At 33.4% G+C, this 17,578-nt stretch overlaps 1 protein-coding gene and 1 long non-coding RNA gene across 4 annotated transcripts; both read right to left on the reverse strand.

The window, feature by feature from the left end:
• Window positions 1-1,548: 1,548 nt before the first annotated feature.
• Window positions 1,549-5,389, reverse strand: LOC115978976. The gene is made up of 6 exons (XR_004088909.1): window positions 5,162-5,389; window positions 4,888-5,045; window positions 4,545-4,795; window positions 3,452-3,935; window positions 2,630-2,762; window positions 1,549-1,980 (listed from the first exon to the last, which is right to left on the reverse strand). It is a non-coding gene; the product is annotated as an uncharacterized LOC115978976 (long non-coding RNA).
• Window positions 5,390-6,431: 1,042 nt separating this feature from the next.
• On the reverse strand, window positions 6,432-10,013 carry LOC115978975 (putative disease resistance protein RGA3). 3 transcript variants are annotated; one of them, XM_031100909.1, is made up of 3 exons: window positions 9,418-10,013; window positions 6,892-9,036; window positions 6,432-6,514 (listed from the first exon to the last, which is right to left on the reverse strand). In XM_031100909.1, exons 1-2 carry the CDS (start codon window positions 9,988-9,990, stop codon window positions 8,767-8,769), a joined length of 843 nt encoding a protein of 280 aa, XP_030956769.1. In that variant the 5' UTR covers window positions 9,991-10,013; the 3' UTR covers window positions 6,432-6,514; window positions 6,892-8,766. The 3 variants fall into 3 exon arrangements, with proteins under 3 accessions (XP_030956769.1, XP_030956770.1, XP_030956768.1); XM_031100910.1 differs by lacking the exon at window positions 6,892-9,036 and having other exon boundaries at window positions 9,661-10,013; XM_031100908.1 differs by lacking the exon at window positions 9,418-10,013.
• Between the last annotated feature and the right edge of the window lie 7,565 nt (window positions 10,014-17,578).

Genomic DNA, 17,578 nt, shown 5'->3' on the forward strand with positions numbered 1-17,578 from the left:
AACACAAGATGAAAACTAGAAAGTGTAAACAAACTTTGAATGAACTAAGTCTTTGTTTTTGTTATGGTATTAAGTGATAAATGGGACTCACACGTGTTTTGAGAGAAAATTCTCATAAAACAGTCTCATAAGATACTTTTCCAAAATATAGAGCACTAATGCACACACCCTAAATCAATACATATTCAATAGTCAATACATGAAAATGAAATCTTGAGAACCTGCAATAAATTGATTTGTACTTTGAATCCAATATGTCACTATAGAAGTTGAGTTGCATGCCAAGCTTCTGGATCTGTAAGCATATCCTTTTAGATTGTGCAACTGATATTAGTTAGTGTGTGTCCATTCCCACCAAGGTTTTTGGGTTGCTCCCTATCTCAAGTGAGATTCCACTTGTTTGACTTGTATTACCCTCCAGCTGCTACTAGGAGGAACTAGTCAACCATCTTGGGATTTAATATTGGCAAATAATATACTATTATTTCCAAATGAGTTAGGATTGTCACGAAAAATGAGGAAGAAATGTCACAACAAGAATATATCTTATCACAAAATACTAAAACCTTAAATTTCTTTCTCATATACACAAATGTTGGTACGTGAGAAGAGTATTAGAAAAATTTATGGTTTAAATCAAAATTAGAGAAAATTTATGTAACTTATGCCAACAAGATTTTTCATTAATCACCAACTAAAGAAGAAAATCATTCAAGGCGAAAGTGTCAAAGGCTGTTATATATGAGTGGTCAACAATGGTTTTGCTGGAAATAATGTCATCAAACATTGAAGATGCATGTATTAAAGGAATAATAATACTAAACCTCTCATTTTCAACTCTTCTTATGGTTGATGGAAACATCATCCCAATTAGATAAGATAATACCATTGTGATCATTATGAGCAACACTCAAGAAAGTATTAGCTTTGGATCCAAAATTTTCATTAATGGTCTCAACAATTAAACGTAAAACAAAAAATCCCTCAAGCCTTTAGCATATCAATGGCACATACTAATATATACTGCATTATATCATCATATTGATTTTAAAAAATAAATCAGACTGCATAAAGAGAACTTGGCCCCCAATTTCCCCGCCAAACAAGGCCATAATTGAGCTTAATATATACTCAGTACTTGGACAAGGCTTTGCTTGTGCTGATTTGCCCTCCCAATGAGGAATTTTCCAATGCCATGCTTGCTTGAATAAATTTACCATTTTTGGGATATAAAACAATGTCTTCAAGTTGTCTAAATTGAACCAAGCGTGTAGCGAGTCAACAGATCAATATTAAATGTTTGCTGGAATGTGAATACAATCAGCCATCATAATGAATGGCATGCAGAAACTAGCGCTTGATCATGAATTATAGAATCACCTATGCAAAATCTTAAATCTTCATTTAGAAGTTGGTCCATATGCATTGTCTTTTCTCTTGTTTTTTCATTTATTTTTTTATTATATTTTCTTGGTTATACATCACATAAAAAGTCTTGGTGTGCGAAACTAGTGGGCAGGCAAACAAGTAGAAAGATTATTTAAGAAGTGGGCAGAACATTTCCTTCTTCAATTATATATAATGAAGAATATTTAACAAGTAGAAAGATCTCAATCGTGCAATACCTCTTGCATTTCTTATGGATATCTCAATTTTCTTCCTTGTTCTATGTCTGCTACAACTCTTCCTCCATCTTCATCTAGTACACTAGACATTCTTAGAGGCACATCTCTATCAGTTGAGAAACCAACTGACAAATTGGTTTCAGCAAATGGTGAATTCTCTGCCAGGGTTTCCCTGTTGGAGATAATGCCTTTTGCTTTTCCATATGGTTAAACAAGTCCTCAACTCCCACAGTTGTTTGGATGGCAAACCAAGACGAACCTGTTGATGAAAGAGGTTCAGTGCATTCCATTTTGAGGTGCATCCTTGCCCAACAATTTTCAACAGTATAGACAACTCTTCTCCAATAGGCTTAGACTGCATAAGTTCTACAAATGAGGTCATTGACTTAGGATGAAGGGGAGAAAACAGAAAACATACTTATGAGTAAAGCCTGAGAAATGAAAAGTTTCAACTATAGGTTTATTATTGCTGATCAAATGGAGATTTTTTACTTTTGAAAACAAAATGATTTTATCAATGGACAATAATGGGCCAACTTCACTTCTATTGGCCTTTTCTAGAAAAGAACAATTATACTTGCAATGATTAAGCTTTTCTAACCTCCATCCATCCCAACATTAATCCGGTGTTTGATTCCCCACCCATGAATTCTAGGCTTCTAGCAATTTCTCGATAAAGTGTACAATATATTGAAAATTTTAGAAAGTTTTTTTGCATGCGATATAAGACCATTATTTCAATGAAACATTTTATGTAAGACAACTATTTATATGAACACTATGTAAAAGCAGGCTTGGACTAGACCTCTAATCCCCAGTAAGTTGCTATTCGTTCACTATGAATTTAAACTCACATAAACACAGCAGAATGCCATTGAGCAATATTTATAGTAATGATACAAAATTCGTAATGATAATTACATAATTATATTGTTCTACTTCTCAGATAATATGAAAAGGCCAACAGAAAAGCACATTATGAGAAAATAAGACTTAATACGTACCTGTTGAGATGAGATATGCAGTACCAGTCTACCAGAACCCAAAGCTTATTTGGTTCATGTACTTGGAAAATAAGTTGCTGAATGTGCAGGAAGGCTGAAGCCACGAACTCAGGAAATAGTATAGGCATTTGAACTGCAAAAGAAAGACAAGATAACTAAACAACAGAGGTCTTTAACTCTTTATGCACATAGTCACCATCAATTTTGATGTTTTGAAACAATAGCAAGAAATTTAAATTTTGATTTTCAGATTTCTTTGCAAATACCAAACGTTGTTCATCTCAAAAAAAAAAAAAAAAAAAAACAGATAAGTAAATGAGAGTTGCAATTTCAATTTGGAGGTACTATTATATGTTGAGTACAAAAAAGTCAATGATAAAAGTATATATATTTTTGACTTAATTCTCCTACCAAGAACACTGATGCTACAACTGCTTGGAAATTTTAATATAATAGAGGACATATTAGTAGACAAACCTTCCTGATGATGGGCAGAAAACAGAGGACCTAAAGGCTCAAAAGGACAAAATTGGAGGTCGATCTTTCAAATCATCATCACTATAAAACCCACTGCTATAGTGGACAACACCATTCTCCATGCTTGTAAGTTCTATCATGAGTTGTTTTACTATGTTAATTACCCTTGTCTATGATTTGAACCATAGTATCATACCAACAGATTAATTCGGCAAAAGAAAGACAAAAGAAAATAAAAAATTGCATGTCAAATAAAGAATCTAATGCAGAATCAGATCAATATTTAAAGTACACTGAGAACATTTTGTCACTGCACATATTAGTATGTAAAGTGGGAATACTTACTTCCTAGGCAGTTCAGAATCCTTGCTATACAGACCATATAGAAACAAAAGAATTTCAATTCCTACAGTGGACTTCACTACTATGTATTATATGTTGAAAACCCACTTACAAACATTAGAATCAACAAAAAGCAGCAACTTATTCAACTCCTATACAAGATGAGGAGCATAAAAATAACCCAAAAAGAATAATTCCAATTCCTACAACAAAACAGAGCTATCAAAGACTTTATGCAAAGAAACAACAAAAAGTATGGATTTGAAAATCAAACAAACAAAAGGGATTGTGTCTGTGTCCAATACTCAAAATAAAAATCACAAGCATATCTTGATTTTAGTTCCAAAGGGATTGTGATGGTTACTTAAACCAATAAATGAAGCCAAAGTATTTGTAACATCTGCATATCTACTGGTGGTCGCTTCTCATACTTTGCACTCTCTTCTCATACATTGCACTCTCCCATGCCCATGAAACATTTAAGCCTCTGACAAAAGCAAAAAGCACGAAATATTTACTTAGGAACTTGATAGATAGCAAGTACATAACCCTATAACATCAAGACTAGATGATTAACAAGTATAGGTTTGAGCTATGAGGGCATCCCACTTTCTTCTTTAAAAAAACAATTATTACCAGTTGAATGAAAAAAGGCTTCCAAAACTAAATGATAAATGGAAGACTGAGTAGAGCTATTAAAAATTTAAATAGTTTGCTTATCATATGTCACCATTTAAGATGGATTGCTAAAGAAAACCAGATTTCAGGTTAAACTTGTTTGCAGCATCTTTGAATGGATAACAGGGCATTTTTTTTTTTTTTTTTTATAAGCATTGGGTTTTTTGTACGTGAAGCCTTTCCAATTTCTCTTTCTCCATCTCTGAATTATCTATTTCACTCACTACCTACCTATCTCAGTTTTGAGCTTGCATAATGTTTACAATGAATGAGGCCAAATGAGAACAAAACATTTTGCATGATGTTCTGAATGGATAAGACCAAAACATTCCTGGCACCTTAAGGGTCGGAAATAAAAAATATTGACCATGGATTAAAAAGCAAATGCAATAGCGTCAAAAGAAGAACATAAAGTTACCTATATGTGAATTAGAATTGAATGGCCCAAAGAAAACAATTGTAATATGGCTTCATTGCCTTCTTCTTTTTTGTTGAACATATTACTTACTAATTGGGGTTTGTCTATTTTTGAATGTTATTCCAAAATTGGGCAATTGTTGATGGGAAAAAAAAAAAGAGAGGCATTTCTCAGCTCATTCCCTCTATTCTTGGTGGTAACATTCCATTCTCCCCCACACTCTACACACCTTTGTACTAGATCTCCTAAATCTGTAACACTAAGCCAAGAAAATTAGCACACTACATTTCATACCCTAACAAGTAATAGTAGAAATTACATAAGTTGAAAATTGGTCATTTACCTCATCAGCCCCCATATAATATCGATTACTCAGGAGATGGCCGTGATACACTTCCTTGCTGCAGAATGAATTGATAAAGGAGTATCTTTTGTAGCACTTTCTAAAATGTGCATCCATGACTGAAACTTTGCTTCATCACAAAATGTACTTCCCCAAATCTGATGTTTGGTTGAAATAAGGCCAAAAGAGATCCAGAATGAGGTTTTTATAGATGGAGAAAATTATAAGTAGCAACAGAAAGATGGTTAAGCAGAAATATTGAGATATGCCTTACAGTAGAAGAGTACATAATCCAAGGTATTTTGTCTCCTCTTCTTGCCTAAAACCCTGATGGTCACCTTGTGCACTTCACACACTTCCATGTAACAAAATACTTCAAACTCTGAGACAAGAAATAAGTATACAATATTACTTTATAAATAGATAACTTGCGAGTACCTGACCCTATAACTTTAAAACTTGATAACTACCAATAACATTTTAAAGCTTTATATGCCCCTCTCTCTTCTTTATGGTAGTATTACTCATAGAGTTGTTATACCCAATGCCATGCCTTTGCCCTAACTACACATGGTTTGGGTGGAGGGCACTTACCATTGCACCATGGTTTGCCTTCTAATATTACTCATAGAATGAAGAAATAATAATTTCCTAGCATTGATAAAGAAAGATAAAAGATTATGTACAAATGTTACTAGCATCTTTGAAGTCATAACAGAGCTTTCTACAAAAAGCACTATGATATGATGTTAAGATTGAGAAATATTTTACATAATGTCTAGACTGAAGGAGAGCAAAAAATTCCTAGGGTATTTTATTAGGTTAAAAAAATAATAATGATTGACCATGGAACAAAAAACAAATGCGGAAATAAATTAGAGAAAAAAAAAGTAGAAAGGATAGAGTAACATATTCAAGAAACAAAATTTAAGTGCCTAGATCAAGTTTGGACTGGTCCTACTTCTCCTCTCCACTTTTTATGGTGTCCTTTTCAAAATGGGCAACTATGGATTGCAACAAATAGCAAGTGCTTATCAAATTCTCCCCTCTACACTTGGTGGTAACATCCCACTCTTCCCCATCTTCATTGACAAGAAACACATAACTAAGACAAGAAATCTATATGCATCCAGATTCAAACTTTTAAAGTTGTAACATCAAAGCCTGAAGATTAGCAACTAGACACTCAAGCCCTCAAAATTAAGGATAGAAGGTTGCATAAGTTATAAATGGTAAAAATAGAAATATTAAATAACAAGGCCACACATATGCCAATAATAAAAATCTACTAGTAAAGTTTCAGCACCATTCAGTTTGGGTTCTTTTTAAAAAATAAAAACAAAAATTCTTCCTTACATTCACACATGCATCCGGTAATGTTGCAAATAGTGGTCTTACGAGATAGAATAATTGGTCATTGTGAGTTTGGCCTAAATTTGACAAAGTTGCTAGTAATTTCTTTGGTGGGAGTTTCTGAGAGATAATTAAAATAATAAATTGATGTTTCAGCCAAATGACAGAAGTAGCAGAAGAGGAAGAAGTTACCCTTCAGAAAACCATTGCTGACAGTGTCGTTGTGAGTTTTGCCAGAATTTGATAATATTACGGAAGGTCATTGTTTGTTTACCTGAAATCAAGAAAATGAGCAAGACCCATATAAAATATTAAACCACAAATGAAATAGAAAGAGGTAGGCATTTGAATTTAGTTGTTTACTTTTAAATGCAAATGAGTTAAAATTTTGTGACTTTGTTCATTTGATTAGTCTATCTAAAATCCCAAACTTCTATTTTTTTTTTTTAAATTATTTGTGAATATGTTAAATTTATTTTGAATCTAAGCAACAACAATAAACTGCGCTAATTCAAATTTATATGAATATGTTAAATTTCATAAATCTACGTTGTTAGTAATTTATTTTCCGTCGGAATTTTAACCAGAAAATGAGAATATTTAATTGATAGTATTTGTTTTCAAAATAAAAGAAGAAGCCGAACTAGTTACCGCAACGTAGGGAATGGAGTGTCAGTTAATTTGATGATTGGGATGTGAGAAATGTTGCGCCAGTCCTCTCATGTCTCTCTTCGACAACGTTTCTTGATAATTGGACAGTCACCAATCTCCAATTCCTTCAATGGAGTTGTACGCAGGAAATCCAGCAACGACTTTAACTTTCTGCAGTAGTGAATTGTCAACTTTTGAAGACGCGGCATTATAGTAATACAGTCTTCGTCTTCTTTTCCTCCTTCTCTCGTTCCTCCAATCCATTCTTCCCACTCGCCCAAACCAAAGAATTCGAGATATTTCAAATTTGGGAATATTTTCATGTCTTCTTTCTTGTTTTCAGATTCTATTCCCAAAAAATCAACTCCAACTTTTTTCAATCTCTGCGCGAACGATATAGTTAATGATTCGAGGCACGGAATCATCCCCAAAGAAGGCAAACTCATTAACTCTGTGGCGTAATAGAGACAAAGCTCTTTCAAATTGGTTAAAGATGCCAACCAAATAGGAGACATTGTGGTGCCCCGGTAATAACTAATGCGTAACATCTCACAATTCTTGAGGTGGCTTTAACGCATTTAAACTTAATACATTACTCACAATTCTTCTATCATTCGGAGCTAAGGCAATCGGATCAAACCCTTCATTAAAAGATAGATACAAATCACGAAGATGGTTCAAATTTTTTAATTCTTCAAGTTTACTTCCTTTGCTATCCTCATCACTTATGAGGACACTATTTAATGTTCTAAGAGAAGTCAATCTTCCAATCCCTCTTGGAATCACTAAATTATATACAATAAGAAGTCTTAAGTTAATTAATTTTCCTATTTCCTGTGGTAATATTTTGGGTGAACTCATAGACTCACCAAGCCTCAAAAATTGTAAATTGCATAGATTACATATAGTTTCAGGCATTTCACATTTGCGAAAAGAAACATATTCTTTGCACTCATACAAATCAAGATACCTTAAATGTATTAAATTTCCTATTGTATCCGGAAGTTCCATCATGCAGTGCAAAGTTAATACCTGTAAACGGCTAAAATTCTGGACTAAATTGGATATATTATAATCATTATGATTAAAAAAGATGACAGTGCGTAGATTTTTGGATCTATTAGTAGACGGAGGAAATTGGGACCTTCTTGAATATCCCAAATGGTGAGCTTCAGTAATTGATTGTGCAAAGTCATGCACTATATCATGCATTTTGTATCTTGTGCCAAACCGTTTATATTCCTTGCATTCTTGGAAGAAAGAGCGAATGACTAAATTTTCTAAGTATTCTCGTGCCATGATTTCCACCTCCATATTTTCCCTTGACTCAACAAATCCATGTGCTGTCCACATATATACCAACTCATCAACATAAAAAACATGAGTTTTTGGAAAGACAACACAATATGAGAAACACCATTTCAGTGGTGATGATAAATCATAGTAACTCAATAACAATGGTGCAAAAAGACCTTTTTCAACAACTTCTAATTCCCACAAATTGCTATTCAAAACATTCTTCCAATCTTCTTTACTTTTCTTTAAGCGCATGAGACTCCCTAGAGTCCTTGCTGCAAGGGGCAAGCCTTTGCACTTCTTTGATATTTGTTTGCCAAAGTCTTCTAGTTGCTCACATTGCTGACGATCCTTATCAGAAAATGCTATTTTACTAAACACCAACCAACAATCTTCCTCAGACAAGTCCTCCAACTGGATTGTATTTGCACTTTCCATCATCTTTGCAACTTGGTCTTTACGTGTGGTGACTAGAATTCTACTACTTTGGGAACCACAATTTTTGAGTGCATCTCTGAATGGCTTCCACATTACAAAGTCTTTAGTCCACACATCATCAAAGACAAGAAAAAACTTCTTTCACCCAACTTTATCACAAATTCTATCCAATAGACTTTGCAATGCAGTCAAGTTGGAGGATCGACGTTCAATAGATTCAAGGATTTCTTTGGCAACCTTGCACTGATCGAAAGGATTCGAAACACAAACCCACACTTTTATCTCAAAATGGGCTTGCACCTCCTGATCATTGTAGGCTAATTGGGCAAGAGTAGTTTTTCCAATACCGCCCATGCCCACCAAAGAGATTACATGGGGGTGTTTATCTTTTTCAGTACCCTTGCCCAATAGGGCGCTCACTAGAGATTGAAAGAGTAGATGGACGGTATTGGAAAAACTTTCACATATGTATTTTTGCAAGATAATTTTTAGGAGAACTTATCATCTTTTAAGTTCTAACGAGTATACAAAAGCTGTCTAATTTGATATCAAACATGTAAAAAAACGAATTTGAGAAAACAAAAACTACCTTATTTCTATAATTACTAGATCGATTGAAAAATTTTATTGGTTTTTATGAACATCATTGGACTAACTCAAACATTTGGAGGGTCAAATTCTATTTTTGTAGCTAAATATTTTAAAAATTTAATACTTACATATAATATAAAAGAATTTTTTTAAATTTGGGGGGACCATGGCCCCCCTAAGCATCGCTATAGCTCCGCCCCTGGCGCTCACTAGATCATTCTTAACCTTATCACGACCAAGAATTTCAGACACATCAACATAAGAAGTAGTTTTTGGTCTCTCAATTACTTCTTGAATGGGCCTACTCAATTCAAACCCGTACATCTCCCTCTCTTTGTAAGTCTCATCTAAATTTTCGTTAAGTTCTTGTATCTTATGAGCAATATCACGATGCGGTAAAAGATTAGGAACTGAGAAATTGAAGTAGGAGATGAGGGGCCATACCTTCCTCTTCTTAGCAGTACTAGTTTCAGCTTTTTCTTTTTCTTCGAATTCTTTTTGTTGTTTCTCAATCTCTGCTTTGATCATGACAGTGTTCCACTCATCCAACATGTAGTCGATCTCGTACGATACGCCTTCGAGCTTATCTAACCAAAGCTTCACATCTTCCTCCTTCAGCTGCCTCTTCTCAGCATCATTGAGCACTGCCTGAATGGTACGGAATTTGGTTTCAAGCTCTTGGACTTCTTCCTTAACAGTTACTGTCAACTTGAACTCTGAAGAAATGAAAGAACCAAGCCGCTCCACGATAGCAGAAAGTAGAGCACCAGCCATACTTCAGAAATGGGAATTCGCTGGATAACACGAGATTGAAAGAGTAGATGGACGAAAGAGGTAAATGCCCATTTCGGCCTATGAGGCAAAAATGGACTTTTGCCCATTTCGCCGAAAAGATGTATCAAAAACCTATATTGGTTGTTCCCAATGATTTGCCTCTTACTTGATAAAGATTAGAGACGTTAGCCCATATCCACGTACATAGGAAAAGGCATATGGATGTAAATTGTAACTTATATACTGGTAGTATAAGGTCAGTTAGGTGTTCCAAACATCTCTTATGCAAACCCTAGTTAACATAATATAAAGAAATTGTTAAATCTCACATGAATTTTCAGATATATTATATATATCAAGAGATTGAAAGTGTCTACGGTAACTGGTTGATGAAAGGAGAAACTAACTTGTGCCCTTTCACGTTCCTACGGCCTTTTGTAATAAAAATTAGTCGCAGACCTATGTGATGTGTGAGAATAAATAATTGTTTTGTAATTGTATATATAATTTATAATTTTTCTCCAAAATTTGTTGAAGATAATTTGTTCACCCTAAAAATTAATCAATTTCTATTCAGTCCAATTGGATCTACACCAGTCCCATTCAATCCAATTAGGTCTATTTAGGTCCAATTTGGTCCATTTTTGTGCACATACATATAGGGAAAAAACATGTTTATGAAATTTTCTTATATTTGGGCTAAAAATTTTAGTTTTGAGTTAAAAAATACAAATAAAATATACATTAGAAATTAGAAATATGAGCCCTAAAAATGCAATAAAAATTAAATATTCAAAAGTTTTATCCAGTTCACTTCCATCCTATTCAGTCCATTATGTTCTCCTCAGTCCACTTTAGTTCAATTTGGTCTACATTGGTCTTATTCGGTTCATTCTGTCCACTTTGGTCCTATTCTATCGACATTGGTCCTATTCGGTTCTATTCAGTCCTATTTGGTCATATATGTTCCTATTTGGTCCATTATGTCCACTTTGGCCCTAATCTATCCATTTGTTCTTATTCAGTCCCTTTCAATCCTTTTCAGTCCACATTAGTCCACCATGTTTTATTCTATCCACTTCGGTCTTATACGGTCCACTTCGGTCCTATACAGTCAGCTTCAATCCTATTTGGTCCAGTTTGGTTCACCCTGTTCCCATTCGATCCTATTTTGTCCATTCTATTCACTTCATTTCATTTGGTCCAATTCAATCCATTTGTGTCAACTACACTCCATTCGGACCACTTTGGTCCATTTTTGTGCACATACATATAGGGAAAAAACATGTTTAGGTTGAGAACACCTATTCTAAATCTAAATTTATTAAAAAATATATATAAATCCCAAACTCGTAATATCTAAAATCTTAAGCGTGACATTTATTGTCGCTATAATTTTGTTGACCCACCACTTTGGTCTAGTTAAATTTAAGTGAAAGTCTTTCTAAATATGAAGGCTATGGATATACAAATTTAATCTTAAGGGTAGTAACTCATTTGTTTTAAAGTCATTACTTCTAAATGAATTGCATGTGGTTTATTATACCTCTAAGAAATATATATATATATATATATGTATGTATGTATGTATGTATGTATGTATGTATAATTTTTATTTAAATTAATTATTCAAATTGTTCACTTTCTCAAAATAGATTATTATGATAACCAAAATTTTATTTTCTAATTATATGTTAAGTTTTGGTTATCATACTGAATATGTATAATTTATTCTCTAAATTTTATTATAGATAAGTAGTTCTCCCTAAAAATTAAACAATTTTAAAAAGTAATTTCCATCACTCTATTTTTACAAATATATAATTTTATCATTTTTGATGTTTTTAATTGATATTATTATTTTTTGAAATGTTCCATTTTCTTCTAACTATTTTTATTATGCATTATATTTTTCTATTTTTTTTGGTACAATTAAAATTTTTAAGTTTCAAAGCTATTATTCAAATTTCTCATTCTCTTAAGGAGATTATTATGATAACCAAAACTTATCATATAATTACAATTGATATTACTTAAATAATTGATAGTATGACTCTCAACCTAAACTTGCATTTTTCCATTCTTAGGTAAGTACACCGAATTGGGTAGAAGTGATTTGAAATAGACCAAGTGGTTCGAAGTGGACCGAATAAACCAAATTGGATTGAATGGACTAAATTGAACTAAGTAGACCACAGTGGAACAAATTGGACCTAATACACCTAATTGCACCGAATTGGACAGAATGGAGTAAAGTAGACTGAGTGAGATCGAAGTAGACTGAATGGACCAAAATGTACCGAAGTGAACCAAATGAACCGAATTAGAATGAATTGACCGAAGTAGATTGAATGAATCTAATTGAATTGAAATGGACCAAAGTAGACCAAATTAGACCGAGGTAGACCAAATTGGATCGAGCTAAACTAAAATAGACTGAACTGGACCAAATAGATGAGTGGATTGAAATAGACTGAGCGCTCATCTGTAATTAGCATAGCCAGGATTGTGTTATGATATTAACTAAAATTCTTACTTCCAAAATAATCAAGTATTAACTCAAACAAATAAATTCTGATGATGCCGTAAATATCACCAGTGAGCCACATCATTTTCGGACGCTCGTAACGATACCTGCATAGCAAAGAAAGAAGACTTAACAGAGAGCACCGATGTGGTGCCGGCTGAATACCCTCCGAAGGTCAAGTTAAAACTATTCTCACAACTCTAGAGTGCTAAAGAAGGGTAAATTATGCGTACCTTGATTTGTGAAGGTATTGGGGTTTTTATAGTAGTAGAAGGTTGACATCTCTTCCTTAGTGTAGAAGTCTTTTCCTTATAGGAATCCTCTTAAATAGTCCCAAACGTGATGGACAAGACATTTCCTTATAGAGAGGATCTTCATTAATGCGCGCATCTTTCGGAATCCTCTTCGTGCTTGGATTCCATTTACCTAGGGATTCTATGGTGGTTAAGTGTGTGTCGCAAGTACTTTCCATCTAGGGTTTCTGGCTGTGATGTGGGTGCTTGATCTGTTCTTGTCGCATCTGTTTATGCAAGATCTGCCCATAACAGGCCTTTGCACAAGTTGGGCTCGCGCTCTATCGGCCCTCGGACGTGGATCCGTCAGGCCCATTTCATGAAGATCCGTCAACCTAGATTTTTACCCTCTTCAGATTCTAAACTAAGTAAAAGAAAAAAGGAGACCCTTTTAATCTTCAAGAGAAGAAATCAGAGGCAGAAGCAAGAGCATTTATAATGCTAGTTAGACTCTGCAAATTTTATTGTTCTTCACACAGGTCTCACTACAAGAATTTTGGTCTTTTGCGACCAATGTTTTAGCGACGACCAAAAAATCGTCACTATTAGGCATACATTAGCGACAAAAATATATGGTCATCGCTAATAAGTGTATTGTAGCGACAACACTAAGGTAGTCACTAATAAGTCGTCGCTAACGCCATGGAGGGAATTTTATTCACTTTTGGAAAATGGAGGGAAAATTTTAGCAACGACAATAAATTTTGTTGTGACGACATTTACGCTGCTAAAATAAGGTCTATTTTAACGACGACATCTATCATCGCTAATAATCATCTTTAGTGACGACCTTATGTTTCATCACAATTATGTGGCCAAAAATTCATAGTAAATATGTTATATATATGCTTTATTTATCAGTGATGACACATTGGTGGTCACTATTAGAAGGCTATTAGTGATGACACAACATGTCATTGCAAATATATCTACCTAAATATAATGGAGGGTAAAATTTTCACTCTCAAAAATGGTGGGAATTATTGGAGGGAAGCAGATTTTATATTAGCAACGAATTAGGTTGTCGCTATAATGGATCTTTTAATGAAGACAAAGATTGTCATCACTAATATGTGGCCAAAACAATTTTGATATAATATGATTTTTTTTTTTAATCAAATCCTCCAAATGCCTCTTAAAATATTTAAAATGACATAAATTCCTTTAAAATGTTTGAAATGATTAAAATACCATTAACCTCGTCAAAATGACCAAAATACCCCTAAACTTATATAATGACCAAAATAAACTTGAAGCCTTCAAAGTAATTTAAAACTTTCAAATCTATTAAAAAAAGAAGAAGAAAATATGAGACAACGGAGGGCTTGTTGCTTCAATATACTCTCAAATCATAATGTTGCCCATTTGAAACTTGAAGTCGATAAAAATAATAAAAATTAAGTTCTGATTCCACTCAAAATACTAACTAATTCTCATAGTTATCAAAATGTGAATCGTATCGTGAATCAATTTTTTATTTTTCTATATCATGTGTCATAAGAAAGGTATTAGTCAATATTTACCAAACTAATAAATTCATTATAAATATATGAAAGGTATATTCATTATAAATTCATAATATATTCAACTAATAACTAATTCAATCATCAATTATGTAATGATATTTACCAAAAGTAAGTAAATAAATCAAATTAAAATATATTTATAACATACATATTCATATTAATTAAAATCAGAAGTGATAATAAATGATATATGAGCCAAAATAATAAATTTTTTCATCATTTTGCCTAATCAATTTTATCTAAGTCAATGTTAACAAGATGTTCATCATTTTCAAAATTATCTCTTTATTAACATTTTCTAACAACTACTCCAATACCCAATAATCCACTGAAAACCTAATTTCACAAAGTCTAGTGGTTTCGAGACTATCTATTAAGTTTGATCGGGTTTGACCAACTTTAACTATGCCTTTTTATAAATCTAATAGTTTGATTGTGACCATAATTTACTAGAATTAACCTTTCATTACACTCTTCAAGTCCAACGGTTAGATTTCAAATCTAAGTATGGCGTGAGATGGATATGTGTTGTGTATTTGTATGACTATGTTCTCTTAATCTGACCATTCAATTGGTCTCAAATTTCACCAACACCAATATGTCACCATACTCTTCAATCCTAATGATCAAGATTTGAATATAAATTTCACCAAGTCCAGTGGTCACAGGACCATCTATTAAGTTTAACCGGGTTTGACCAAATTTAACTAAACTTTGACCGCCTTTTTCTCTAAATCCAGCCGTTTGATTGTGATTATAATTTACTAGAATTAACCTTTCATTACACTCTTTGAATCCAACGGTTAGGTTTCAAATCTAAGGATGGCGTGTGATGAACATATGTTGTGTACATTTATGGCTATGATCTCTCAATCTGACCATCCAATTGTTCTCAAATTTCATCAACATCAATATGTCACCATACTCTTCAATCTTAATGATCAAGATTTGAATATGAATTTCACCAAGTCCAGTGGTATCGGAACCATCTATTAAGTTTGACCAGGTTTGACCAACTTTAACTAAACTTTGACCGTGCATTTCTCTAAATCCAACCGTTTGATTGTGACCATAATTTACTAGAATTAACCTTTCATTGCACTCTTCGAATCCAACAGTTAAATTTCAAATCTAAGGATGGTGTGTGATGGACATGTGTTGTGTACCTATATGGCTATAATCTCTCAATTTACCATCTAATTGTTCTCAAATTTCACCAACACCAATATGTCACCATACTCTACAATCCCAATGATTAAGATTCGAATATGAATTTCACTAAGTCCAGTGGTCTCGGGACCATCTATTTAGTTTGACTGGGTTTAACCAACTTTAACTAAATTTTGACCGCACATTTTTCTAAATCCAACTGTTTGATTGTGACCATAATTTACTAGAATTAACCTTTCATTACACTCTTCAAATCCAACGGTTAGATTTCAAATCTAAGTATGGCGTGAGATGGATATGTATTGTGTATCTGTATGGCTATGTTCTCTCAATCTGACCATTCAATTGGTCTCAAATTTCACCAACACCAATATGTCACCATACTCTTCAATCCTAATGATCAAGATTTGAATATAAATTTCACCAAGTCCAGTGGTCACAGGACCATCTAATAAGTTTAATCGGGTTTGACCAACTTTAACTAAATTTTGACTGCCTCTTTCTCTAAATCTAGCCGTTTGATTGTGATTATAATTTACTAGAATTAACCTTTCATTACACTCTTTGAATCCACCGGTTAGATTTCAAATCTAAGGATGGCATGTGATGAACATATGTTGTGTACATTTATGGCTATGATCTCTCAATCTGACCATCCAATTGTTCTCAAATTTCATCAACATCAATATGTCACCATACTCTTCAATCCTAATGATCAAGATTCGAATATGAATTTCACCAAGTCCAGTGGTATCGGGACCATCTATAAAGTTTGACCAACTTTAACTAAACTTTGACCGTGCATTTCTCTAAATCCAACCGTTTGATTGTGATCATAATTTACTAAAATTAACCTTTCATTGCACTCTTTTAATCCAACGGTTAGATTTCAAATCTAAGGATGGATTGTGATGGACATGTGTTGTGTACCTATATGGCTATAATCTCTCAATCTACCATCTAATTGTTCTCAAATTTCACCAACACCAATATGTCACCATACTCTACAATCCCAATGATTAAGATTCGAATATGAATTTCACTAAGTCCAGTGGTCTCGGGACCATCTATTTAGTTTGACCGGGTTTGACCAGGTTTGACCAACTTTAACTAAACTTTGACCACACATTTTTCTAAATCCAACCATTTGATTGTGACTATAATTTACTAGAATTAACCTTTCATTGCACTCTTCGAATCCAATAGTTAGATTTCAAATCTAAGTATGGCGCGTGATGGATATATGTTGTGTACTTGTATGGTTATGTTCTTTCAATCTGACCATCCAATTATTCTCAAATTTCATCAACACCAATATGTCACCATACTCTTGAAATACATTGATCAAGATTTGAATATGAATTGGAGCATGATGGTCACATGCCATATGGCCCCATGAGGATTCAGTCATCCTTGTTCTCATAATTTAACCATTCGATTAAAATTATGTTCCCCAAACCTCTAAAATGACCAAAATACCGTCAAAATTTCCAACGATCTCAGGACCATCTATTAAGTTTGACCAAGTTTAACCAAGTTTAACTAAACTTTGACCGCATCTTTCTCTAAATCCAACTATTCGATTGTGACCATAATTTGCTAGAATTAACCTTTCATTACACTTTTCAAATCCAACAATCAAATTCTAGATCTAATTATGGTGCATGATGGACATGTGTTGCATACTTGTATGGCTTTGTTATCTTAATCTAACCATCCAATTGGTCTCAAATTTTACCAACACCAATATGTCACCATCATACTCTTGAAATCCAATGATCAAGATTTGAATATGAATTGGAGCATGATGGTCACATGCCATGTGGTCCTATGAAGATTCAGTTATCCTTGTTCTCATAATTTAACATCCAATTGAAACTATGTTCCCCAAATTACTTCCTTTAAAGTTATGTTTTCCCTTGAATCACATATTGGAGTGACAGAAGTATTAGTTCAAAGCACTACCTTTTAAATTATATTTTCCATAAAAAATACTAATTTTCAAAAATTCATTTTTTAAGGGAAGATACTAGTAGGTTCTCCCTTGGATCAAACATGAGATTTCCAATTTA

Source organism: Quercus lobata, chromosome 3 (assembly GCF_001633185.2).
Source record: "Quercus lobata isolate SW786 chromosome 3, ValleyOak3.0 Primary Assembly, whole genome shotgun sequence".
Classification (NCBI taxonomy): domain Eukaryota; kingdom Viridiplantae; phylum Streptophyta; class Magnoliopsida; order Fagales; family Fagaceae; genus Quercus; species Quercus lobata.

Bases quoted from the DNA above. Each gene is read 5' to 3' on its own strand.
- LOC115978975 (XM_031100908.1), bottom strand. From the start codon at position 8,718: ATGTGGAAGCCATTCAGAGATGCACTCAAAAATTGTGGTTCCCAAAGT.